This window comes from Tamandua tetradactyla, chromosome 1 (genome assembly GCF_023851605.1).
Source record: "Tamandua tetradactyla isolate mTamTet1 chromosome 1, mTamTet1.pri, whole genome shotgun sequence".
Classification (NCBI taxonomy): domain Eukaryota; kingdom Metazoa; phylum Chordata; class Mammalia; order Pilosa; family Myrmecophagidae; genus Tamandua; species Tamandua tetradactyla.
The window spans coordinates 231,332,079-231,358,098 of record NC_135327.1 but is presented as its reverse complement, the minus strand read 5'-3'; the positions used below and the strand labels follow the sequence as shown (position 1 = coordinate 231,358,098).

The 26,020-nt window shown below is 41.7% G+C and overlaps 1 protein-coding gene across 6 annotated transcripts in view; it reads left to right on the top strand.

Moving 5' to 3' along the window:
* The window catches only part of MALRD1 (MAM and LDL receptor class A domain containing 1), a 752,096-nt gene that overhangs the window by 104,807 nt on the left and 621,269 nt on the right, over positions 1–26,020 (top strand). For all 6 annotated transcript variants that reach the window (XM_077154409.1, XM_077154433.1, XM_077154399.1 and 3 more), the window contains exons 14-15: positions 944–1,064; positions 3,025–3,144. In XM_077154409.1, coding sequence (XP_077010524.1) covers positions 944–1,064; positions 3,025–3,144 — 241 coding nt within the window. The remainder of the gene's footprint in view (positions 1–943; positions 1,065–3,024; positions 3,145–26,020) is intronic.

Below are 26,020 nucleotides of genomic sequence, written 5' to 3'. Positions count from 1 at the left end.
TTTACACTCTCCTGGCTTCACAATCATGAACTAAAAAAGCCCCGTTGTATTTGTGACAGCAGCTCAGGCAAACCAGCACATACCTTTCCATCAAACCTTCCCCAAACCCTCCGGCAGAAACAATGAAGAGTTTTTCGTAGACTGCCTAGTGACTTGTACTTAACTTCTGTGTCTGCTGCGAGGTCCTGAAGCGGTGACGTGTTCTGCTGGCAGACTGGGGCCTCCATGAGAGCAGTGCTCCCCCAAGGAGCGGGGGCTGGGCTCGGGGTCTGGGTGGACCCCAGACTCCCGCTCTCACATCCTTGTTCCCTTTCCTTCTTTCTGTAACCAGGTGGAAAAAGGCAACATAATGCTGGGAGTGATTAACAAGAAAGAAAACAAACCACATCCGTCATTATTAGAGAGTTGGAATAAATCAGAGTGAAGTGAATGCCTTGGCTGCTTTAGCATTTGGACGTTTTAACCCTGGGGGTGGTGACTGCACCCTCTGCCTTACCCGGACTGCTTTTGTACATGGTCTGCAACACAGGGGAGCATGTGCGTTTCTGGTCAGAAACGAATCCTCGCCTCCAGCAGACCCATTGCATCTGAATTCATATCTCAATTAAATTGAGTTGTAAACCACACAGTTGATGACCTGGAAGAGCTCATTTTAAATGCATCTGCCTCTTAATGGCTCCAGAGGGAAGCAGCCCTTCAGGAATGATGGATGTTACAGCTTTTAATTGAAACAAGGTTACCGAAGATATGAAACTTACATAAGTTGCTGTCAAAGCAGTTATGACTTTATAAATTTATAATTTGAGTGTTCTGGACAGCACAATGTTTTAAAATTAGATTGGAAGATGGAATAGATGCAAATGGGTTTCTTTGCACAGAGAAACAGGATTGTAGACATTTACTTTTATGGTCTGTTCTTAATCATATCTTTCTGTAATTATAGATAATTTTAGAAGCTAATGTCTTATCATCAAATGGTACTGTTGCTCTAGATGACATCAGTTTATCCCAAGAATGTGAAATTTCAAATAAGTCGCTGCCAGGTACCAGCATACAAAACCAAGGTAAATTTTTTTGTTGTCATGCTTACTGCGGTTCTAAACACTGAAATAGTTCTTCTTGATATAAACACATAAAATGAGTCCCTCGATAATATAGTTCACTACATTACAAGAATGTAATATGATATAAGGATATGAATTGTTTCACATGCTCCTGAAAGCTAAAATTAACTTTTTAAAGGTTAGAAAATATAGCATATTATGGTCTATATGTTAGGCCTCTCCTCCAATAATCTGGAAGATATTCTATTCTTATGGCTAAAATTGCCACATTCATAATGTTTAAATAATAAATAGACACATAAATAAATAATGAAAGAATTGTAATATTTTATGTGTTTTCAAAACACTGGTGAAACCTTAATTCTGTATTAATATATGGTATGTCAAATGCGCATGTGATGGAATTCCTATTTCAGAATAACCAGGGATTCAGAAAAATCATCGTATTTGGCAAAGTGACTCTAAGGAAAGTAAAAAAAATTTTGTAAATGCCCCTAATTCTGTGCTTATATATAAAATATATTGTTTTCAAGTAGCAGATGGCGTTTGGCTAGATCTCTGACCAAACTATCTTGTTTGGGGCCTGAATTAGGGGGCAGAGAGACAGTCATGAAATGGATCCCTGACAGTGAATGGATGCTTTGGAGATTTCACCGTTTATTATCTTCTGGGGTTTCACTGAAATAGTGGGCAATGAGCCAGCACTTACTTTGTCCCTCTAGCCCCACGTCTCTGACCGCCAGTAGTCCTGGGTCTCATGAGTGGACGGTATTAAAAATGTTGTCTTAAAACTGTCACACTGCATTTTCTTATTCCCGATGCATGAAAAATATTTGCATATGGAAGTCAGGCACATTATGTATTCTGAACTTACATGTTCTCAGAAAATGTATTTAGTGAAGTGAGGGAAGAGCTGCACTGCTACAGATTTTGAACACACTTAGCAAGGATGATAGAGAGGGAAGCAATGTTGGAATGAAGTAGATTATAAACACTTTAATTAGAAGTCCTCTTAAAAGACAGCTTTCATTCACAAGATTGTCCAATTCTATGCATTAACCTGTTGCGTCGATGTCTGCTTGATTTATTTGGAATGTGTATCCTGCATGCATAATAAACTCTGTGTGTGTGTGTGCGCGCGTGCTTGTCTGATTCTGAAAGACAAAGATAGAATAATATATCAAAGCAGAGATAGAATGACTCATGAGTTTTTGAGGGTTTGCAGCATTACTTTGTTTCTGATATTTAATTAAACATTTTTCTTCCCCTCATCAAAAACCACACCATCAGCATTGGAATAGCAGGAAATGTTAAAGTTGATACTGATGAGGATGTAACTGGGGACCAAATTGAGGTTTAAGGCTTTACACTGTTACTAAATTAACCTTTGCTGAAGTCTCCACGAAGTACTCGCTCTTGATTACTGAGAGTTCTTTTTATAAATTAACATAACACCCATGCAAGGGGACCTCAGAGTCTTATTCTATTGAAGCCAAAGTTATAGGCTTAATTCTGGAAAGACCAGTGATAGTGCACAAAGAAATGAAAGGCAACTTTACTATTTCTGCAAATGGGTCCTCTATGCATTTCTAGGGTCTTCTTTATGCGGTTTAATGTCACTGCTGGGCAGGAGTTTGGGATAGTGCCTGGAGAAGAGCTGATAACAGGTGGCCCGTCCCACTGGGAGTGAGTTGTGCTATATTTGTGAGGTAGAATGGCAAATTTACCCAGACGCTGTGCCCCCAGGAAAGCCCCCAGAGCCTTCTCTGCAGTTCCCACGGCTCCAGCAACCAGGGCAGGTGTGAGCAGAAACCTGGTATTCGCATGTGAAGGGCAGCGATGGAAACAGCAAGGACCCCCGGCGGCTCTTTATCCCACTCTGAGAACCGCCCTCTGCACCCCCGGCAAATGTAAACCTAGCCCTTGCAAAACAGCTATGCTCTCTGTTTGTTTCTTGAAGGGGAAGAGGATGTTTTATCTGCTCCGTCTCTTAAGTTTGAAGACGCTACCAGTATTTCGTCCAGTAAAGTCTATGATTTCACACCTGACTGCCCAAACGGAGCCAACGGAGCCCACTGCGGTGAGTGCAAACGCCGATTCCTTCGGCTAAGGCGCGTGTGTACGGACTGGCCGTCTTCTTGGTGTGAAGGACGCCCTGCTCGGGGGAGGGTGGCTTAGTGAACACAGACGGATCAAGACCTGTGATGAGACTGGCTTTAAGCCAGGGGCCTGTGGATGCAGACGTCGCTATAACTCTCAGTTTTGTTGGGGTGGAGCTTAATAAAGTTGAAATAAATGCAAGATAGAACTTAAAAGACAAGAATGAGGATACGTTATAAATATTCCTTTATGCTTTTGATATCATAAAATTACTTAGTTGTCATTCCAGCCTATGGCAAAATACCTTTAGTCCTTCAGAATACTCTCTGGGCTGATAGAGTAAACCAGTAAATAAAACTGGTGACACAAATAAAGATTGCGGTCAATTCTATAGAATGTTTAAGCTTCAAAGGCCTCTTTTATGGGCTGTGCATACCTTATTTCTGCATTATACTTACTTGTTCCTAGAGTTATCATTTCCATTGCTGGAAAATTAATAAAGAATGAAAAGAAAGGAGGGGTTGGGTGGATATACTTTTGCAGAAAGCATAATTCCTATACAGAAGACAAGGAGAGAATGGGGGACTGCCCCATTTTATTGATAAGCATCTGTGAAGTGAAACCCCACATCGTTTGCAGTGAAGACAATGGGGGGATGCTGCCATGCTCGTGGGGTATTTTGGGGGTCTCCGAGGGCAGTGCATGCAGGGCAGGAATCAGGAGGACAGGGACAAGCAGGGGCTTGGCTGAGTTGTGACACTTCAGCTGGTAGGCACTTTGATACTCACCCAAACCTTTACTGAAGATCGTCTCCGTCTCCCAGGGCTGCTGTGACAAGGTACCACAAACGAGGTGGCTTAAAACAGGAGGAATGAATTGTCGGCCAGTTCTGAGGCCAGAAGTTCAAATCCTAGCACACCAGCAGGGAGATGCGCCCTCTGAAACGGGCAGGGCTCTGGTGGTGGCTTCCCAGCGATCCTTGATGTCACTCAGTCTCAGCTTTGGCCACATCTCTGCTTCTCTCTGTTTCAAAATGTCCTCCCCTTGCAGGACAAGGACCTACTGGATTATGACCACCTTAGTTCAGGCTGGCCTCGTCTTGACTAATCGCATCCTCAAAGATCCTTCTTCCAATGATGGGGCCAGAGGCGGGGGCTGGACGGTGTCTCTGTACCAAGAGACGCAGGGAAGTGCGACCCTTTTCCTCCAGAAATCTGGTCTGTTAGGTAACAGATACTTTGCTTTAATAGAATTTTATTGTAATTAAGACGAGAATATTGGAAACAAAGTGCTTCCCCAACTCTAGAGAATCGGAGAAGATATTTCATAAAAGATAGACAATTTCTAGGCAGGAAATTCCTGCAAGCATTTTCTATTTCTCTTGCAATTTTCTTTTTTCTTTTTTTTTTTTTTGCATGGGCAGGCTCTGGAAATCAAACCCAGGTCTCCAGCTTGGCAGGCGCTCTTGCAATTTTATAAGGAGAGGATCTATTGAAAGTTCTGCTAGGGACAAACAGCTTGAAATACGTCTCTGATAAACGTTGAGAGTATTATCAGATGCACACAGTTTAAGATCTATTATCCTAAGCATAAACACATATGCATACACACACACAGTTGATTTTCATTATTCATGGTACTTTTGTCCTGTAAAGTCACCACAAACACTGAATTAGTAATCAGCCGTTGCTCCTGGAGAAATGCAGGGTTAGGTGCCTACAAAGCTGTGGTTACAACATTTTCATCAAAGAATCAATGCAGAACCTTGTTTTATGTGTGTTTCTACTTCAAGGCACCTCATCTGGCATATATTGGTGATTCACCAGCACTGAGCTCGGTCCATGCAAGAGCGAAGCTTGTTGAACATGTGTTTTTTCTCCTTGCACTTATGAATACCAGCAGCACTTCAGCACTATGCTTGGGCCATTAAATGGTGAAATCACCAAAAGAAAGTACAAAACCACGAACAACGTGGCACTAATATGGCATGAAACGGCACTTGCTTAGTATGAGAGCTTTTAGCAGAAAGGAGATGGTCTCCATGCTTGGCCTGAGCTGGGAAGTGCCCGTTGGTCGTGGCTCTAGATGGCTGCAAAGGGGCTACATAGGTTGATTTGGGGTTACAGATAAAATTTTAATGAGAAGGAAAATTTTCAGATGCAGAATAATCAAAATGACTCTTAAAAGTTGGCAGTATTACTCTCCTCATTTTACAGACTTTCTCATCAGTTAACATCCCTTCTGGAGACAGAAACCACACTAGTAATTTTTTTTTTTTTTTTTTTTTTTTTGGTGCATGGTTGGGGAATTGAACCCGGTTCTCCCACTTGAAAGGCAAGCATTCTACCACTGGAACACCCGTGTACCCCCACATTAGTAATTTAAATAGGGAATATTTAACGTAAAGAATTGTTAAGCAGTAAAAAGTGTTGAAATAAAAAAAGAAAGAAAAATAGAATAGCAAGCGCGAGAGCACTTGTTCCCTTTGGGTAAGGAGCCGACTTGCCCAAGCCCACCTGCCCACCTGACCCTCCACTCCCCCCACTCCCCCCCAACCCCGGCCACCTGCCCGGGTGCTGTAAACCACTGCGGAATGGGGGCTGGTGGAGGTCCCCGGGCCGGCTGCAGACCCCGGGAGGGCAGCTGCACGCCGGCCCCTGGCGCTGCGGGAGCCCAGGCAGGGTGCACTGGAAGCTCCGCTGGGCCGGGACGGCGCCTCCGCGCGGCTGGCCAAGGCCAGGGCGGGGCCACCGGTCGCAGGAGGAGCGCGCCCAGGTCCCCGCGCCCAGATAGGTCCCCGCGCCCAAGTTCCCGTGCCCAGCTAGGTCCCCACACCCAGGTAGGTCCCCATGCCCAGGTAGTTCCCCGCGCCCAGGTAGGTCCCGCGCCCAGGTTCGCAGGGCGTGGAGTGGGGCGGGGGGGGAAGCTGCGACCGCTGCACAGGCCCGCGGCTTCCGGCTTGTTTTACTTGCAGGGGCCCGACTGCACAGGGGAAAAGTCGCATATATCCCTACTTATTATTTGAATTCAATAATATCTGAGCTAAGACAGGTTGAGCAGTACAAGAAAAATAAGTGATGCGTTTTCCTGATTTATGTATTCAATTGTAGATGCTGCGTTGTCTATTTTTCCCAAACTATTATTTCTGCTAAATTCAGATATGTGTGCCTTAAACTCTGGCATTCCTACTGCTGAGCTGTAGGACAGAGGCTGATTGGTTTTGTCTGTGTTGATGCTTTGGCAGTCACTTCCAGGTGTGTCTCCTTATCCTTTACCCACCAATAGCAAGGGTTGAGGCTGCGTTTGGGCTCCTTGAAGGTCCTTTCATAGCACCACCTGGAGGAAAACACGCATTTCCTGTGGCTGTGCCTTTTCCACTCTGCAGGTACTAAGTGTGCGTGTGTGGTGTTCATCTAATTAGATCAGTGCTTTTAAAAATATTTTCTGTAAAATGTCCATGAAAATGTTGTTCCTTAGTGAGATTGAAGATATTTAAATTTAATTATAAAATTAAAGGCTTCCTGTAATGCTTCTCTCCGAATAACCATAAATTACTTTTATTTTAAGGAAAGATGGGAGAGTAAGTTGCTATATTCTGTTTTCTACCTTTTTGTCTTTGATATAAAAATAGAAATTTCTCAAAATAAACCCAATTTTACTACTACTAATCGAGCACCTATCTTTTTTTTTTTTTTTTTTTTTTAAAGGAAAGACAGAGAGAAGGAAGGAAGGATAGAAGGAAGGAAGAGAGGAAGAAAGGGAAACATCTTTTAAACATTTTCTTGTTTTATTGTATTTTGTTTCTCCGTTTTCGTTACATGGGCTGGGGCCGGGAATCGAACCGAGGTCCTCCGGCATAGCAGGCAAGCACTTTGCCCGCTGAGCCACCGCGGCCCGCCCACGAGCACCTATCTTTTTTATTAAATGCATACTTATAAATAAGTCCCTGTAGAGACAAAGGTTATCTAGCCGTTTTTCCTCAGTGAACCAGTTCTCATTCTCATCCTTTTTTGTTGTTGTCATATCTGAAATCTAGATATTTTTTCCACTCCAAACAAACAAATAAAATTGCCAGATAGGTGATTGCAAAGACTCTAATGGAAGCTGTTTTTGGTGAAGGATCATCATTTTTGTGACATGAAACCAAGAAGTGAAGAAAAACCCCATTAATTCTCATGTAAGAATTTGAGAGTTTTGCCACGCAAAGGAGGACTCCAAGAGACGTTCTCTCATGCAACACGCAAGGGGTTTATTTACCACACATGCGTGGGGCTCACTGAACATGCAGGAACAGAGAGCCCCGAGCCTGGGTTTTGGGAAGTCTTTTGAGGGCCAGGATAAAGGTGTGGGGTTTGAGGGTTGAACATGAGTTACAGGTTCTGCTTTATGCAGGAAGTAGATAACGAACATTTTGCAAGAAGCAGATAACAAACATTTTCGCGCATGAGTCATGGGAGCTGCTTCTTGCAAGAAGCAGCTGTCTCGTGCAAAACTCCCTTACTCAACCTTCTCAGTTGCATTCTTAGATAAACTTTCTCCGGCAGTTACAACCTTGCATAACCAAGGCAGCAGAAAACCTTGCATAACAAAGACAGCAGATAACCGCCCCTGGGAAGTCCCAGGTTGTTTTTTTTTTTTTTAGCCTGATGGGGCCCATAACTCTTTTCTTTACAATCCTTCTTTACATAAGAAAAGTTAGCTACTGTTAAGTTTTATAAAATCCTTCTTTACATTTCCCACTCCTTTTTGTACATATCTCTAATCTTAGAGAGTTTCTGGGTTATTTAATACTGAGTACTGTTGTCTGATGAACATTAATTTGACATTTCCAATCTGCCTTTGTAAAAACTGTATAATTCTATTTAGAATATATGGTCCTATAGTTATTATTAAAAGTAACACAATTAAAGGCCCAGCGAGAGCAGATAATAGCGTTGTCAACCAGGAGGACTTAGTAAACCAAGATTCAAACCACCCCTGTTGCGCCTCTCGTTCTTTCTGTCTTTCACGAAGGCGCTCTCTGAGTTTTGTCATGGACTTTTTAACAACACCAGAGTGATCCGCAGAGAAACAGCACTGTTCTTTTAAAGTTGCACATAGTCCCCCCTCTTTAAGGAAAAGTAAGTCAAGTCCTCGCCTATTTTGCAGAACTACTTCTGAAAGGGAGGTTAGAGAGTTCTGAAGGGCTGAAACAGATCTTTCTATTTCGTTTAAGTCTTGATCTATCGCGGCCTGTAATTGACTGGTTTGTTGATTGCTATGTACAATGGCAGCAGTCCCTGTGCCTATACCGGCAGCGGCCGGTAAGAACTGCCAGGGTTATTGAGATTGGTTCCCTTCTGTATCTGGTTTGGCTTAATAGTATAGTTTCTAATTCTGTCCCTGAATGATAGAGAATTCGGGGGTATATAGAAACCAACACACAATAGTTGACAGAGTTGTTAAAAACCTTTGTAGATACACAAGGGGTAATTCCAGTGTTACATGCCCACTTTAAACCTGGGGGAGGTTGAAGGAATTTATCATTATTTTGGGTTTGATTAATGGTGGCACATAAGAAAAGGAAATTAAAAAAAAACTCAAACATCCCATACCCCTCCCTCTCATTGACCCACAGTATTTCAATCTACCCAATTTTTACCCTTAATCTCTCCCTATTATTTATTTATTTTTATCCTTATTATTATTATTCTTTACTCATCTGTCGCTACCCTGGATAAAAGGAGCATCAGACACAAGGTTTTCACAATCACAAGGTCACATTGTAAAAGTTATATAGTTATACAATCATCTTCAAGAATCAAGGCTACTAGAACACAGCTCAACAGTTTCAGGCACTTCCCTCTATATAATGCATAAGAATAACTTCTAGGATAACCTCTCAACTCTGTTTGAAATCTTCCAGCCACTGAGACTTCATTTTGTCTCATTTCTCTTTTCCCTGTTTTGGTCAAGAAGGCTTTCTCATTTCCATGATGCCAAGTCCTGGCTCATCCTGAGAGTTCTGTCCTATGTTGCCAGGGAGACTTACACCCCTGGGAATCATGTCCCACAGCGGGGGGAGGGCAGTGAGTTCACTTGCCGAGTTGGCAAAAGAGGTTCCCTGGGGGTGACTCTTAGGTGTAGTTTTAAGTAAGCTTAACCTACGCTTTGAAGGAATAAGCTTCATAGGGGTGAACCCCAAGATTGAGGGACCAGCCTATTGGATTGGTTGTTCCCACTGTTTGTGAGAATATCAGGAATTCTCCAAATGGGGAAGTTGACTATTTCCTCCTTTCTTCCTATCTCCCAAGAAGAGTTTACAAACACTTTATCCTCTGCCCAGATCACTCTGGGATATATCAGAGCATCACACTAGCCTACGCAAACCACCAGGGCTCACTGCAGGCCCCATTTTAAGGCCATAAGGGTAGTTAACAGTCAGTGGTTATTGGTGAAATGTCTAGATTTACATGCCCAAGTTTCTGCTTGACCACCAGGCCCTGGAGGTGGAGCAGGAGAAAGGGGAGGAGGCTGTGACATGGGTCATCAACCCTTGGCTTGGGTGTTCTCTGGACACCGAGCCCTTTCAGTGCCTAGCCCTGGACCAGGCTGGAATTATGATGGCGTGATGGGCAGTCCAGAGCCCAAGGTGATGTGCGGGAGGGTAAGTGATGTAAAATTATTGTGCAATGGAGAGGGGCGGGACCGGTGTGGATGGTGCCCGGTGCCCGGGGCGAGATGGTCTGGTTGGGACTCAGATGCTCCCCATGGCCCCACCTGCTGCTCCATTGTCTCCCACCTCAGCTCTCCACTACCCTGGGGGTCCTTGCTTCTTTAAGGGCTCATGAGCAGCCCCCTTACCTCCTACCATGCCTCTCCACCATGTTTTATTTAACTACAACCTTTTTATTTCCTCAAGGAAATCGGCTCTCTCATTGCCAGAATCTAAAAACTCCTAATAAAAATCCTATCTACCATTTTGGATCTTACTTCCTATGCAGATGTTGTCTTTTATCCCCAAATAATTGCCTCTGAGGTGGGCACTGTTATTGACAGCTGAGGGATTGGGAGCTCGGCAGGTCAACTAAGGTGACAGCACCATGAAGCTGGTAGAGAGCCAAGACAAGACCCCACAGCTGCCCTGTCCCAGAGCTCGGGCTCAGCACGGCACAGGCGGAGAGCAGGGCTCTGTGCAGCCTCAGACGCCGAGGCTGTCCCCTCCCTTTCTCAAAGGACTACTGTGAGTTTGCATTGAAAATGGAAAATTCTGTGTGTTTTGATTTTCCATTTCAGAGAAAAAAAAAAACTTGCACGAGGTTTCTATCATTTTTTCAGTTACTCACACACACACAAACACTGTAATTATGACTGGCATCTGAGGCATCGATGTTTTTTTTTTCTACATGGGCACTGAGAATCGAACCCGGGACAACGGCATGGCAGGTGAGAACTCTGCCTGCTGAGCCACCGTGGGCCACCCAGAATTAATGTTCTTAAAGAGAAACATGTTAGTGAGAGAGGAGAGCCTTAGACGGACGCTATTGTTCATATTTTTATTGGATATTACCATATGAGACTATTATTGTACCCTTGCATTCTTATTTCCTTTATTAGAGAAGTTGTGGATTTATAGACCAAATCTTGAATAAAATACAGGATTCCTGTACACTTCCCTGTTAGCACCTTGCTTTTGTGTGGGACATTTGTTACAGTGATGGAAGCACTTTTTACAATTGTCCTATTAACTAAAGACCACAGTTTAAGTTGGGGGGGTCACTGTGGTGTGTGGTTCCATGGAGTTTTAAAATTAGTTTTTATTCTGCTACCATTTATATTCTTGTGTATTTTTCCAATTTCATTTTTAGTTTACTACCGAATAAGCAACAAGATAATTTCTTAGACTAGCTCTGTTTTAAGAAAAAAAAAAAATGTAAGCATATCATGAGGTCCTGCCAGTTCAAAACTTTGAACAAAGAGAATTCCTTACTATTTGTTGATTGAGAACAGAGCTTTGTTTCCATCACATTTATGTGGAAAATATCCTGTAAAAAAACTCATTCTGTGCTTGCTACCAGAGAATGAGTAAACCATAACATGGACATGTAATAAACTTGTTCCATTCATCTCACAAACCTGAAATTTTATAGACTACTTTTTGAGATAATAACCACATTAAAAGTATTCTACAGTAATGTAGCCGAACAGAAAATAGGATTCACAAATGGGCTTGCTGTTCTTTGCCTGAGAATAGACAGACATCATGGCTGCATTTCTGAAACAGGGTAACTTTTTCTATCCTGTTAATCTTTTATCCGTATCTCCTTAGTTTGGCTAAAATATGTAATTTCCCAGCCTACACTAGTAATCTCAAAGTTCTGTACGTCTTGGTAAGAGCCTGATGATCAAAAGAGCTAAGCAGGGACATTTATTTTAAGCTGAAACCAGGTTATTTTGTTAAAACGCACAGGTTCCTTTCTTTGACAAGTTGCCCTGCCTCGGGCCGCTCCATGCGCGTGCGTCAGTCTCACCCATTTTCACAGCAGAGTTAGGTCCAGCCCCATTGGCCTCGGTGCCTGGGTGCTGGCCACGGCTCCCCACACGTCCCGGGCTGTGTCCTCCTTCGACATGCATCGTGGGTTCCCGGAGGGGGGTGGGGTTACGGGGACCTCCCTGCAGACTCCCTGCAGCATTTCCAGGGAAGTCTTATGCCTTTGGAGGCCTGAATTGGCCCCTCTTGGGGCTTTAGCTGCAGGAGAGACAGCAGATTGAAAAGCATATAGACATGCATAATTCAGTGATGCTGGCAGAGGCCAAAAGGCCTCAAAACCTGCTTTCTCTGAACCGCCCACCTTCTCCCACTCTTTTCCTTTCCCAAGTAAAAGCAAAAGATCCAACCGTAGCTAAGCCGGCCGTATATTCCTATTTCTGACATAGCACCTATGAGCATACTGGATGGCAATTATTAGTCTGGATCTATGAAACCCATTGAAACACCTCTTAATAAAAGATTTTTGGAGATATAAAAATACTATTAGGCTTCACTGTTAACCTAGTACATGCTAAAGAGAACAGAGACTAATGAGTAGTTTGTGTAGCTATTTGTGCATTACGAATGGCTCTAGAAATAAGCGCATATGATTTTCTTCACTCTCTCTTTCCATAATAAACTATTTGACATTAGGAACAATAATGCTTCCACGTTCCACAAATCTCACATAATTCTCCAAAGCATTTGCACATAATTACTCTATAAATTTTTTTCTCCTATAAATATTTTACTGTATGTAGTTGATGGGGTTTATTGTGAAACCATCACAACAAAATGGTTATGTAGTATTTTTCTAAAATACTGTTTCATGGTATTTTATGAAACATGGCAGAGCCTCTGTGTGGTGGTCTGAAGCTGTGACATACCCCACAAGGCCATTTCTTTCCATCCACCCCTGGGTGGGACCTGTTGCAGGTGGGACCCTTTGACTGGGTTGATTCAATGGAGCTGCAACCCTTCTCATTCAAGGTGGGTCTCAGTCCTCTTACTGGAGTCCTTTATAGAGGGATAAAGGACAGAAAAAGCCCAGAGGCGTTAGAGAAAATCCCGGGGGTGGGGGGTGGGAGTGCCAAGAAAGAGCGCAGGAGACCTAGAGGAGGGCAATGGAACCAGCAGCTGAAAGCAGTGAAACCGGGAGAGAAGGACCCCTGGCCTGGCCACTGACAGAGGAGTCCCAGTTGGCAGCCTTTCCTCAGAAAAGGTATTGTTTTGTCGATGCTTTAATTTGAACACTTTCATGGCCTTAGAGATATAAACTTGTAAGCTAATAAATCCCCATTGTTAAAAGCCGGTCCATTTCTTGCACGTTGCATCTCATCAGCTTTTCCAAAGGCAAACACTGTACTTCCCATCATGGGAGATTGGGTAGTTCACAATATCTTCCAACTTCAGATGCATAAAAAAGCTAAACAAAATCTGTTTTTAAAAAATATGCTTGCTTGTGTTGGAGATGCAAAAATACTGAGACAAATTATGGGACCAAGATCTGTGAGGAATGAAAAGACCTCGATATCCGAGCCTGGCCTTCGGTTGTGTTTCACATGCCCGTTTGGGAAAGGTGGCTGAGGTCTGGGCTTGGCCGTCCCGGGGTCCTGTGGGCGAGCTGATGGGTCCACGCATGGGGGCTGGCCAACGCCGTGCTCTCTGTGCCCACACAGCTGCTCCAGGGCAGCGTGGCAGCTGGTAGGGAGCTGACCCCACCTGCTCTGGGGCCCAGTTTCAAATAGCCTCGACACTTGACGTTAGTTTGAAGTCACCCTCAAATTGTAATGTTTCCTGCCATGAGACCATGGGAGAGAAAGTGAAGTGAAACAACTGAAAATAGAAACAGGACAAAAAGAGTTCACATACAGGAGTTATCTGACCCTAACTTTAAAGTATTTCCCTTTGTATCCTCAAAGTGTTGAGAAACAAAACAAACTAACAAACAAAACCCCAACAACTTGGAATTGAGGGGAGCATTAACAACTATAAAAAAAAGACTAAATGAAGTTTCAACTACTAAAAAAATGCAGTAATCAAAATTGAGAATTCAAGGGCTTATCAGCAGATTATACACTGGAATTAGAAAACTGGGGAACTAGATGCTAAATTAGGAAACAAAGTGAAGCAAGGATAGATAAAAGTATGGAAGCCAAGGAAGAAAGAGTAAGAAATATCAGAGATGCAGTGAGAATCCCTAATATATGTACTTTGAGTCCCAGAAAGAGAAGGAAAAAATGGGGCCAGAGAAATATTTGGAGAAAATGTTTAATAATTTTCTCAAATGGGAAAGAACATAAAGCTATGATTTAAGCCCTATGAGCACAAAGGATAAATAAAAAAGAAAACCCATGAAGGTATATCATAGTGAAACTACTGAGCACCTAAAACCAAGAGACAAACCTTAATAGCAGAAAGAAAAGAATACTTATCACCTTCAAAAAGCAAGTGTTAGACTGCTCTGCTAGAGACAATGGAGACCAGAAAGTAATGGAAAATTGTCTTCGGAGGACCGAAAGTAAACAACTGCCCATCTCTATCCAGTGCATTAGTTTCCTGCTTCTGAGTAATAAAGTACCACAAACTTAGTGGCTTAAAACACACCATTTGGTATCTCACTGTCTCATGGGTCAGGGCCCAGGGTGGCCTGGCTGGGCCCTGGACTTAGGGTCTCACGAGGCTGAAATAACACTGTGGCCTGGCCAGGCTCTCCTTTGGGGGCTCTGGGGAGAACTGGCTTCCAGGCTCAGTGTCGGTGTCGGCAGATGTTGTAGTTGGCTAGCTGCTGGGATGCAACACACCAGAGACAGATTGGCTTTTAATAAAAGGGGACTTACTTCATTAGTTCTTCAGAGGAGATTCTTTCTTACGTGGGAAGGCCGAGGGTGATCTCTGCTGGCCTTCTCTCCAGGCCTCTGGGTTCCAACAACTTTCCCTGGGGTGATTTCTTTCTGCATCTCCAAAGTCCTGGGCTGAGCTGTGAGTGCTGAGATGAGGATTGCTGAGCTGCTTGGGCTGTGCTGCATTGAGCTCTCTCATTTAAGCACCAGCCAATTAATTCAAATGTCATTCATTGCAGCAGGCACGCCTCCTAGCCGACTGCAGATGTAATGAGCAACAGATGAGGTTCATGTACCATTGGCTCATGTCCACAGCCACAGAACTAGGCACCTTCACCTGGCCTAGCTGACACCTGGCCCTAACCACCACAGCAGACTTCGTTTCTCTGCTATTCTGCCGGCTGGCTGGTACCAGTCGCCCACTCCTCGAATGTACCCATCTTTCTTTGCACATCATCTCCCCTCTTAAACCCAGCAGTGGATCTTAGAGCATCCATCACCTCTCATTTGCTTCCATCTGCCAGAGAGAAGGCTCAGGTGCCCAGGGTAGGGCTGCCCAGATAACTCGCCTGGGGTAGGGTCAGCTGATTAGAGCTGCAAAAGGCAACATAAACATGGGACTGCCACCAAGGATGGACAACTCTAACATCCTGTCTACCGCATGCCAAAAAGCATGCCAGGATGAGCTGATGCCTGAAATGGACATGAGAAGTCCTTGGAAAAGCTGCTGCTGCTGATGGTACAGACAAGACAATGAAACAGCAGTGGTAATAATGTCTCATGTGGTCAAAGCAGTGGCAGCGAGCTGAGAGGTCAGCAAACAGGGCTCCACGGCAGCTGCTAAGGAGGAGCAGGGCCCCATCCCGCGCTGCTGAACCGGAATGAATCGTAACGAAATCCTCATACGATTTATATGCAAATTCAGGAAGTGCTATTCCAAAGTATCATCTATGAAATTGTAAACATACTAAGAATAGTAGATTATGGCAACTCGAGGATGTATGTTAAGACACTAAAAGGCGCCTTCAGCATGAAGAACTCATCCTGGCATGCTTTTTGTCTAGGTCCGCTAATGAAGGATGCTTTGGGTTTGTATTTGTGTAAAAAGGTCTTTATTTCACTTTCCAAAGAATAATTTCCTGGGTGCAGTAGCCAGGATGTTAGCATTGTCTATCCTTGGTGGCAGTCCCATGTTTATGTTGCCTGGGGACCCACTGCATAGGAGTTAGAGAATAAAGTAGTTAGCAACTATTACAAGGCCGAAGTTGGGTGGAAATAAAGATGAGCAATTTGAAAGAAGACATAAAAGTAGAGGAAAGGAACATAGAAACAGGAGGGACAGATGTAGGGTGAATATTAAGATGGTAAATTCAACTCAAATATATTCAAATTGAACATTAAGTAGCAGAGGGACAAAATACGTATGTTTTATATTTGGAAAGCAGCTTCATGCTATTTATAAAAGACATCTAAATACATGTAAATTTGTAAAAGTTGAAAAGTTGAAAAGCAGGAAACTAATGCACTGGATAGAGATGGGCAGTTGTTTACTTTCGGTCCTCTGAAGACCATTACTTTCTGGTCTCCATTGTCTCTAGCAGAGCAGTCTAACACTTGCTTTTTGAAGGTGATAAGTATTCTTTTCTTTCTGCTATTAAGGTTTTTCTCTTGCTTTTAGGTGCTCAGCAGTTTCACTATGATATACCTTCATGTAATGTGTACTGTTTATTCTCTGGATTCTTTTCCATTTAACATTTCCCGTGAGAGTCTTCCAGTCTTGTTTGCTGAAGCTGTACCATGTTCATTTTCTTTGCTGTGTAGTACTCCATTGCACTGTTACATCAGAATTCACTCATTCATTCTTCTGATGAGCATGTATGCTTTCCAACCTCTGAGTCTCACAGACCTGCATTTTGATGTGCCTGTGCATACATTCTGGCTAATATGCACTTGGAGATGGGATTGTTGGGTCAGTTGTGAAACTTTAGAAACTAAGTCCAAAGTTTTCATCAGTAACTTCAGGAATTTACATCACACCAGCACTGTAATTTTCATTTTTCAGTGTCCTGTCCAGCAATTGGTCTTTCTGTTTTTAAAATGTTAGTCATTCTTTGAAAAGAAAAACCAATTGTGATGGTTAGGTTCTGGTGTCAACTTGGCCAAATGAGGATGCCCAGTTGTCCGGTCAGGCAAGCACTAGCCTGATCATTGCTGCAAGGATATTTCATGACTGATTGATTAAATCATCTGTCAGTTGATTGCATCTGTGGCTGATCACATCTGAGATCAACTAAGGCATGGCCCCACAACAATATAATCCAATCAATTGGAGGCATTTAAATAAAAAGAGAAACATTTTCACTGTTTCTTCAGCCAGCAAGCCTCTCCTGTGGAGTTCTTCCAGACTTCATCAGGGCCACCAGCCTGCCCTGCGGATTTTGGACTTTTTCATTCCCCTGGTTGCGTGAGACAACTTTATTCATCAACTTTATACAGATCTCTCCTCTTGATTCTGTTTCTCTAGAGAACCCTAACACACCAATATTTGCAAAGGATATATCTGATTAGAAAAACTCTCCAAGCTCATTAATAATAAAAATCCATGCAATAAAAAAATGGAAAAATGATTTGGGCTGACACTTCAGCAATTAAGATATGTGTCTGTCAAATAGTGATACACAATCTCATTAATCATTAGGGATGCAAATTGCAACTAGAGTGAAATTCTACTCTCCGGCCATTAGAGTGGTTCATATTAGAAAGACTGATCATACCAAGTGTTGATGAGGTTGTAGAGGAACTGGTTCCTCTTGTCTCCTAAGTCCCAAAGGGTGGCACAGAGGGGTTAGGAGGGTGTTTGCATGAAGTGGTTTTGCCTCCTCGCTAAGGAAGCTGAGCTGATGAAGCCCAAATCTTCTACAGTGGGCTGTAAGCAAGCTTGTCTGACCTTTGCTTTAGAAGAGACTCTGCTAAAGGGGCAGTAACACTCCCTGTGACTAGAGGAGTCAGCAGCTCTGTCTTTGCATGCTGTTCACTGTTAAGGACCCTTGAGGGGACAGCCTGGCCCAAGAGGGCAGAGAGTTATATGACTCTGCTCATGAGATGGAGAATTATCTCCCAACAGCGTCCTCAGTGGTCTAGCTTGTAGGACACCCTTAAAGCCACATGTGGAATAATGTAATTGATCGTTCTTATTTTAAATGCAATGGCACTGATTGCCACATACTGTTTAGTTTTTTGTGCACTAATGTCTCTTTAAAAGATTTCATTTCTATTTATTTATAGGGACATCTTTTAAATTTCATGGTAATTTTGCAAATGCACCCTTACTATTATGCATTATGTTTTAATACTTAATGAATATTAACTATTGAAGAAGACTAGAATTCAATAACTTCAACCTTATCATAACTCCAAACTTGGAGCCATTTGAGTGCATGCTAAAGCCTGGAAGTCAAAGAAATACAATAGTAGAGAACATATTCTAAAATAGGATATATAATATTAATGCATTTGAGTTTTGTAATAACCTTTGCTTAATCAAATAAAGTACAACTTTAATGAACTTAAGCCAACACACTAGATTAATCAATTAACTTTTTTCCTCCTTCATGCAACTTTTAGGAGGATCATGAAATCTAAAGGAAAAAAAGCTTAAAAGAAATAAGGACAGTCACTCTAGTGGACTTCTGCCAGTACTTTTTGTTTTTGTATGCTGTATGGTGGGGGTCATATTTCATTCCTTCTCCACGTGACTATCCTGTTATTGCAACATCATTTTTTGAATTTTTTGGGGGGGAAGAGTGTATGGGCTGTGAATCGAGCCCAGGTCTCCTACTTGGCAGGCGAGAATTCTACCACTGAACCCTTTCACCCCTAAACTACCTTTGCACCCAACTATTACTTTCTTTAACTCATGTCAGCATCACAGGTTTGGAGAGCACAGTCTTTGCCATCAGATCTGAGTTGGCATTGCAGCTTCTTTGGTACTTGGCACTCAGAAAAGAAATGAGTTACCTCTCCCCCAGACTCCAGTTTCTCATTTAAAGTAGGGACAAGGCATTTTCTTTGGTGCTTCATGAGGATGAACTAGGGTGGCAGGAACTGGCCCTGGGCATGGACTCTGGTTTCTACCCTACTGAAATGATCACTCACGAACCCACCCGGTTTTCCCCTGAGACACGGGCCCCTGCCTGAGTGGTGGAGAGCAAAGTTCAACACAGGCTGTGTCAGAAGACCCTCCTCCCGTGGATTCAGTGTTTGTGTTGGGCACAGACATTCAGCTCAGACCCCACTTTTGTCCACTTGGACTTCCTTCCTTAGGAGTGAGCCTCAGCAGTGATCCCCCCAACTCCAGAGGGGTCCCTGCACCTCTGAATCTGAAACGAGACAGGTTCTGACCCTGGTTCCTTTTCCCTCAACAAGACACCTTGATATATATATATATTTGTATGCTGTATGGTGGGGTCACATTTCATTATTTTTTCATGTGAGTATCCTGTTATTGCAGCACCATTTGTGGAATTTTTGTTTGTTTTTTGGGGAGTGCATGGACTGGGAATTGAACCTGGGTCCCCACGCATGGCAGGCAAGAATTCTACCACTGAACTACCCTTGCACCCTGCCCCCAGGCTCCTTGATTTTAGGTAAATTTATCTTCTTTTACTGCAGTGAAGAGTCCTGACATGTCAGTCACAGTGTCCAGGGGTGTCTAGTCCATCTAACGTCCCCTGGCACCGTTTCCCCATGTCGTCTAGCATAAGTATCACTAAGGGAGACCGAGAGGGTAGTCTTCTCACAAAAATTAACAGCCGCTATTGAGTCACTAGCTTTTCTGCCATGAAATGGAGCAGACAAGCATAATTTTTAAGGGACCCTATGTCAACAGACATCTGTTATGATTGTAAAAGCCTCTAGCACAAAGCTCGGTACACAGTGAACCCCAGAGAAATGCAACCGTATTGCAAATTATGTTGATTGTGATGATAGCAGTGATTGAGAAAGTCGATAATGATACTCCAGAAACAGTGAAAAATCCTTGAATTTGACATATTAAAATGTGCCCACAGTATTGCATTTCTGAGTCTGAAAAGGATGTATATGATTTTCAAAAGCTGACCCAGTGAGGTATATATTTGCTTAACAGTTAATAAGAAGATTAATTTCACTGATCATTTCATCATTGATCAGTTGAGGTGAATTTTAAAAATACAGAAAGAAATCCACACACGGAGGAGCGAAGTATAGTTGAAAGCCATATTTGAATTTTAACAGCATAATCATTTGTCGAAAATTACTATCTTTCAGGTGGGCCACGGTGGCTCAGCAGGTAAGAATGCTTGCCTGCCATGCCCGAGGACCCGGGTTCGATTCCCGGTGCCTGCCCACGTGGAAAAAAAAAAATTACTATCTTTGAAGGGCCTTGCATAGTAGAACTACAAATTTTCTGTAATGGCTTTTTAAATTTTCTTCCATTAGAATATTCCTTTCTTTACACAGCAATATCTCCCTGTGTGGCAGTTCATGAGGTCCCCTTTTGTAAATGTGTGGGATGGATATTAATACAGTAGCAATAACTTGTTCTGTTTCTATGTTTGCATAAAATGAACTTCTGGACTTTGAATTGCCTGAAATAGGAATCAAAGGGATCTGCTTTTCCAGGGATTGAAATGTCATCTACATATTTTGAAACTTCTGGGATCTGTGGTTTTTTTTATGAGTTATTTGCTTATTGTATGTTTATAAATAGAGATGGCCTTTAAAACACAAAAGTTCACCTATTCTCAGCATTTTATTGCTGTCATAATATTTGCCATTATTATTTTTCAATTTTTAAGTATCATTTAATTTTGTGTCATCATAAATTTCCAAACTTTACTTGAGAGATCTTATTTTAAATATAACAAAACTTTCTTCACCTTACTGATTTCTGATTGTCTCTAAATACTGAAATATAGCGACCCCTTGCTAGTGCAAAATTTTTAAATATTTGGATGTTATCATGCATTTCCACTGACTTTCTAGAAATGTTTTTACTGTGAAATATTACATATGCACAAAAGCGATAAATTTCAAAGTACAATTTAATAAGTAACTATAGAGGAAATTTCAAAGTGTGGTTTGGACTACAAATCCAAGGTTTCAGGTGTTCCCTTCTAGCTGCTCCAATCCACCAGAGACTAAAAGGAAACATCCATATAACAATTCAGCAGTCACAATCAATTGTTAAATCCTATCTTCTCTGTTACACCTTCTCCCTCTCATTTGATCCTTCTCCCAATCTTCAGAGATATTTGGGCAATGACCATTCTAACTTCTTCGTGTTGAGAATGGGTGTCGACATTATGGGGAAGGGGCATGCAACTGGTTGATTCTCTTGGAGAGACTGATCCTTTGGGTTTCAGGGCTTATCTGGCCTAGGAGTCTTCTGGAGGTTTTAAGTTTCTGAAAAATAAATTAGCGAGCGAAACATTTATAGTGTCTCAGAAGAGTCCTCGGTATTCTTTAGGGCATTCAGGAATACCGTTGATTGGGGTTTAGCATACTATGGCGTTTTCCATATCTAGTTGAAGCTTGCATAAGAGTAACCTCCAGAATATCCTCTTGACTATGTTTGAAATCTCTTAGCCACTGAAGCCATATTTTGTTGCATTTCTTTCTCCTCTTTTAGTCAAGAAGGCATTGCCAATCCCATGATGGCGGGGCCAGGCTCATTCCTGGGAATCTTGCTGCTAGGGAGACTTTTACCCCTGGAAATCCTGTCCCATGTAGCAGGGAGGGTAATACGTTTTTTTGCAGAGTTGGCTTAGAGAGAGAGGCCACATCTGAGCAACAAAAGAGGTTCTTTGGGGGTGATTGTCAGGCATAATTATAGGTAGGCCTAGTTTCTTCTTACAGAAATAGGTTTTGTAAGAGCATGCCTCAAGATCAAGGTTGGCTTATTAAATTAAGGGCCCCTAATGCTTGAGAGAGTATCAGGAATTTCCCAGGTGGGGAAATTTAAGAGTTCCATATTTTTTCTGCCACCCCTCAAGGGACTTTGCAAATACATTTTTATTTTCTGCCTAAAAAACTCTGGAATGTATCAGGGTATTACATTAAGCCTTACAGAATTAAACAATCTTATTCCCTAGTCTGGTCTCCATGTTTTAAGATTGTTTAAATGAACTGGCCAGACAGGTTAAGTTAGACTGTGAGTGCAGAAAATTTAAATTTGGGGCAAAATAAACATCTCTTACACAGAAGGTGAAGTTTTAGAATACAAACTATGTTCTAGTTTGCTAGCTGCCAGAATGCAATATACCAGAAATGGAATGGCTTTTAAAAGGGGTGATTTAATGAGTTGCTAGTTTACAGTTCTAAGGCCGAGAAAATGTCCCAATTAAAAACAAATCTAAAGAAATGTCCAATCAAAGGCATCCAGGGAAAGATACCTTGGTTCAAGAAAGCCAGTGAAGTTCAGGGTCTCTCTCTCAAGTGAGAAGGCACATGGCGAACACAGTCAGGGCTTCTCTCTTAGCTGGAAGGGCACATGGCGAACACGGCGTCATCTGCTAGCTTACTCTTCTGGCTTCCTGTTTCATGAAGCTCCCCGGGAGGCATTTTCCTTCTTCTTCTCCAAAGGTTGCTGGCTCGTGGACTCTCTGCATCTCATAGCTACATCGTTCTGCTTTCTCTGAATCTCTCTCTCCAAAATGTTTCCTCTTTTATAGGACTCCAGTAAACCAATCAAGACCCACTCAGATGGGTGGAGACATGTCATCTCCTAATCCAGTTTAACAGCCATTCTTGACTAAATCACATCAACCACGGAGATGATCTCATTACAGTTTCAAACATACAGTATTGAATAGAGATTATTCTACCTTTACGAAATGGGATTTATATTAAAACATGGCTTTTCTTAGGGGGCATACTTCCTTTCAAACCAGCACAGACTATATCATCCTTTACCCGGTATTCTCATTTATCCTAGACTCAACTTTCTCAGCTTTGCTGTTATCTCTAATTGAAGTCTGATCTCTTCTTTGGCTTCTTTAACAGTTGCTATACAGAGTAATACTGACTTTCAGAGCTGCAGTAACTCTGAATGTTAAGTGACACACAGTATTCAAAGTTCCAGGGAAATACCAGGTTATACACAAAGAGCATAGCAGCTCAGAGTTTAGAAATACCACTTAAAACTTGGAATACATGTGACTGCTCTAAGAACTTACAGTCTAAGCCTTAATTTTCTTATGAGTATTTTCTAAAAGAGAACATACGGCATTTGTCCCTTTGTTTCTGGCTTATTTTACATCACATAATGATCTCACGGTTCATTCACCTAGCTGCATGCCTCATTCATGACTTCATTCTTTTCTGTAGCCACACGATATTCCATACACCACAGTTCACTCTTCTGCTTACCAATCAAGGTACCCTTTGGCCACCTTCATCTGTTGGCTATCATGAATAATGCCACTATGAACATCAGTGTGCAGATGTCTATTTGAGTCCCTGCTCTCAGTTCTTCTGAGCACATTCCTAGTAATGGGATTGCCTGATCATATGGTGACCCTATATCTAGCCTCCTGTGGATCTGCTACACGACTCTCCAGAGGGGCTGCACCCTTCCGTTTCCCTACCAACATCGACTAGGGAGACCACTCGCCACATCTTCTCCAGCACTTGTATCTTTCAGTTTATTTATTCTGAATCTGCAGATTTTGTTGAGGTAGAGTCCAATAACATCTATTATATCCAAAATAAACAACCAATGTCTCACAGTATCTTTGCTTAGTTGTACAGTCATCATCACTGTCAATTTTAGACAATTTTCATTGTTCCAAAGAGAAGGATAAAAGATAGACACAGCCACAGCCAAAGAGAAAACCCAAAACACCCCATAACTCTTATTCCCCCCAATTATTTACCCTTAGCATTAGTATGGTACTACTGAGGTACTCCTTTTAAATATGGATCATAGCATGCAATAGGTAGTTTTTTCCATATTTCACTCTATTGTCAACTCTTTGTCCAAGTGTCTTTGAAATAGCTCATGAAAGAACTTATTTATATTTGTAGTGCTAATTAGTAAGATACATGACTTTAAACAACCCGTTTTGATCAAATTCACCTTCAATATGACACTATTACTTATAATCCCATTAACAAACTACCATCAATCACCTCAATCATTCTTGTACATTTAAATTCAACCTCATTAGCAAGTCTGTACATATTAGGTACCCACTCTCCCTTCTCTAGTTTCTGTCTATTTCTAGGTCACCTAGAGTCCACATTTTAAGATTCTGAGTTTATATTTTTTAGGGTGTTCAGATTAGTGAAATCATACCTTGTCTATCTGTTTGTGTCTGGCTTATTTCACTCAACATATGTCCTCAAGGTTAATTCATGTTGCTGCATGCTTCAGTACCTCATTCCTTCTTACTGCTGCATAATATTCTATCATATGTATATACCACATTTTGTTTATCCACTCGTCTGTTGATGGACACTTGGATTGTTTCTATCTTTTGGCAATTGTGAATAATGCTAATGTAAACATTGGTGTGCAAATATATGCTTATGTCAATTCTTTCAGACCTTCTGGGTATATGCTGAGTAGTGGAATTGCCAGGTCATAGGGCAAATCAGTATTTCATTTTTTGAGGAACCAAGAAACTATCTTCCACAATGGCTGTACCATAATGCATTCCAATCAGCAGTCCATAAGTATTTCAATTTCTCCACAGCCTCTCCAACATTTGTGGGTTCCTATTTGATGGCAACCATTCTTGTAAGTGTGAGCTGATAAGTCATTGTGGTTTTGATTTGCATTTCCTTAATAGCTAATGAAAATGAGCACCTCTTCATGTGGTTTATAGCCATTTTTATTTCCTCTTCAAAAAAATGTCAATTCATATCTTTTACCCATTTTATAATTGGTTGTTTTTTCTTTTGTTGTTGAGTTGTATAATTTCTCTATGTACACAGGATAGCAAACTTTTGTCTGATACATGGTTTCCAAATATTTTCTCCCATTGAGCTGGCTGACTTCTCACATTTTTGACAAAGTCCTTTGAGACATAGAAGCATTTGATTTTGAGTAGTTCCCATTTGTTTGATTTTTTCTTTCATTGCTTGTGTTTGGTTTTAAGGTATAAGAAACTACCTCCTATTTGAAGTCTTGAAGATGTTCCCCTATATTTTCTTCTAGGAGTTATAGTACTGGTTCTTATATTTAGGTCTTTGATTCACTTTGAGCTAATTTTTGTATAGGGTATGAGGTAGGGGTCCTCTTTCCTTATCTGGAATATGGATATCCACCTCTTTCTGCCCCATTTGTTGAAGAGACTGTTTACTGTACCAGTTCAGTGGATTTGGGGGCTTTGTCAAATATTAATTGACCATAGATCTGGGGGTCTATTTCTGAACTCTCACTTCAATTCCATTGATCAATGTGTCTGTTTGTGTGCCAATACCATGCTGTTTTGACCAGTGTAGCTTTATAATACCCTTTAAAGTCAGGAAGAGGAAGTCCTCCTACTGTGTTCTACATTTTTATGATGATTTTGGCAAATGAATTTGATAACTAACCTTTCCAAGTCATCAGAGTAGGTTGTTGGGGTCTTGATTGCTATTGCATTGAATCTGTAAACCCATTTGGGGAGAATTGACATCTTAATGACATTTAACCTTCCTATCCACAAAGACGGAAGGTCTTTATACCTATTTAGGTCTTTGATTTCTTTCAGCAAAGTCTTGTAATTCTATGTGCAGAAGTCCTTTACATCCCTGGTTAAGTTTAGTTGCTATTTTTTGAATGGAATTTTTTCCTTATATAGTTTCCTCTGGTCATTCCCTGTTAATAGAAATGACTGATTTTTGTGCATTAATCTTGTATCCTGCCAGTTTGCTGAATTTGTTTATTAACCGAAGTAACTTTGTCATAGATTTCTCAGGATTTTCCAAGTATAGTATCATGTCATCTGCAAATAATGAATGTTTCACTTCTTCCTTTCTAATTTTGATCCCTTTTTATTTCTTTTGCTTATCTGATTGCTCCAGGTAGAACTTCTAGCTCAATGTTGAATAATAGTGGTAACAGTAGGTGTCCTTGTCTCATTCCAAGTCTTAGGGGGAAGGCTTTCATTCTCTTACCATTGAGTATGATGTTGGCTATGGGGTTTTCATACATGCCCTTTATTATATTGAGGATGTCTGCTCTGATTCCCACGTTTTGAGGTGTTCTTATAAGAAAAGGATGCTGAATTTTGTCAAATGCCTTTTCAGTGTCCACTGTGAAGATCATGTGATTTTTCCCTTTTGATTTGTTAATGTTACATTGATTGATTTTCTTATGTTGAGTCACTCTTGCATGTCTGGAATGAACCACACTTGGTCATGGTGTGTAATTCTCTTAATTTGCCTTTGGATTCACTTTGCAAGTATTTTGTTGAGAAATTGTGCATCTATATTCATTAGGGAGATTGCTTGTAGTTTTCCTTTCTTGTCATATC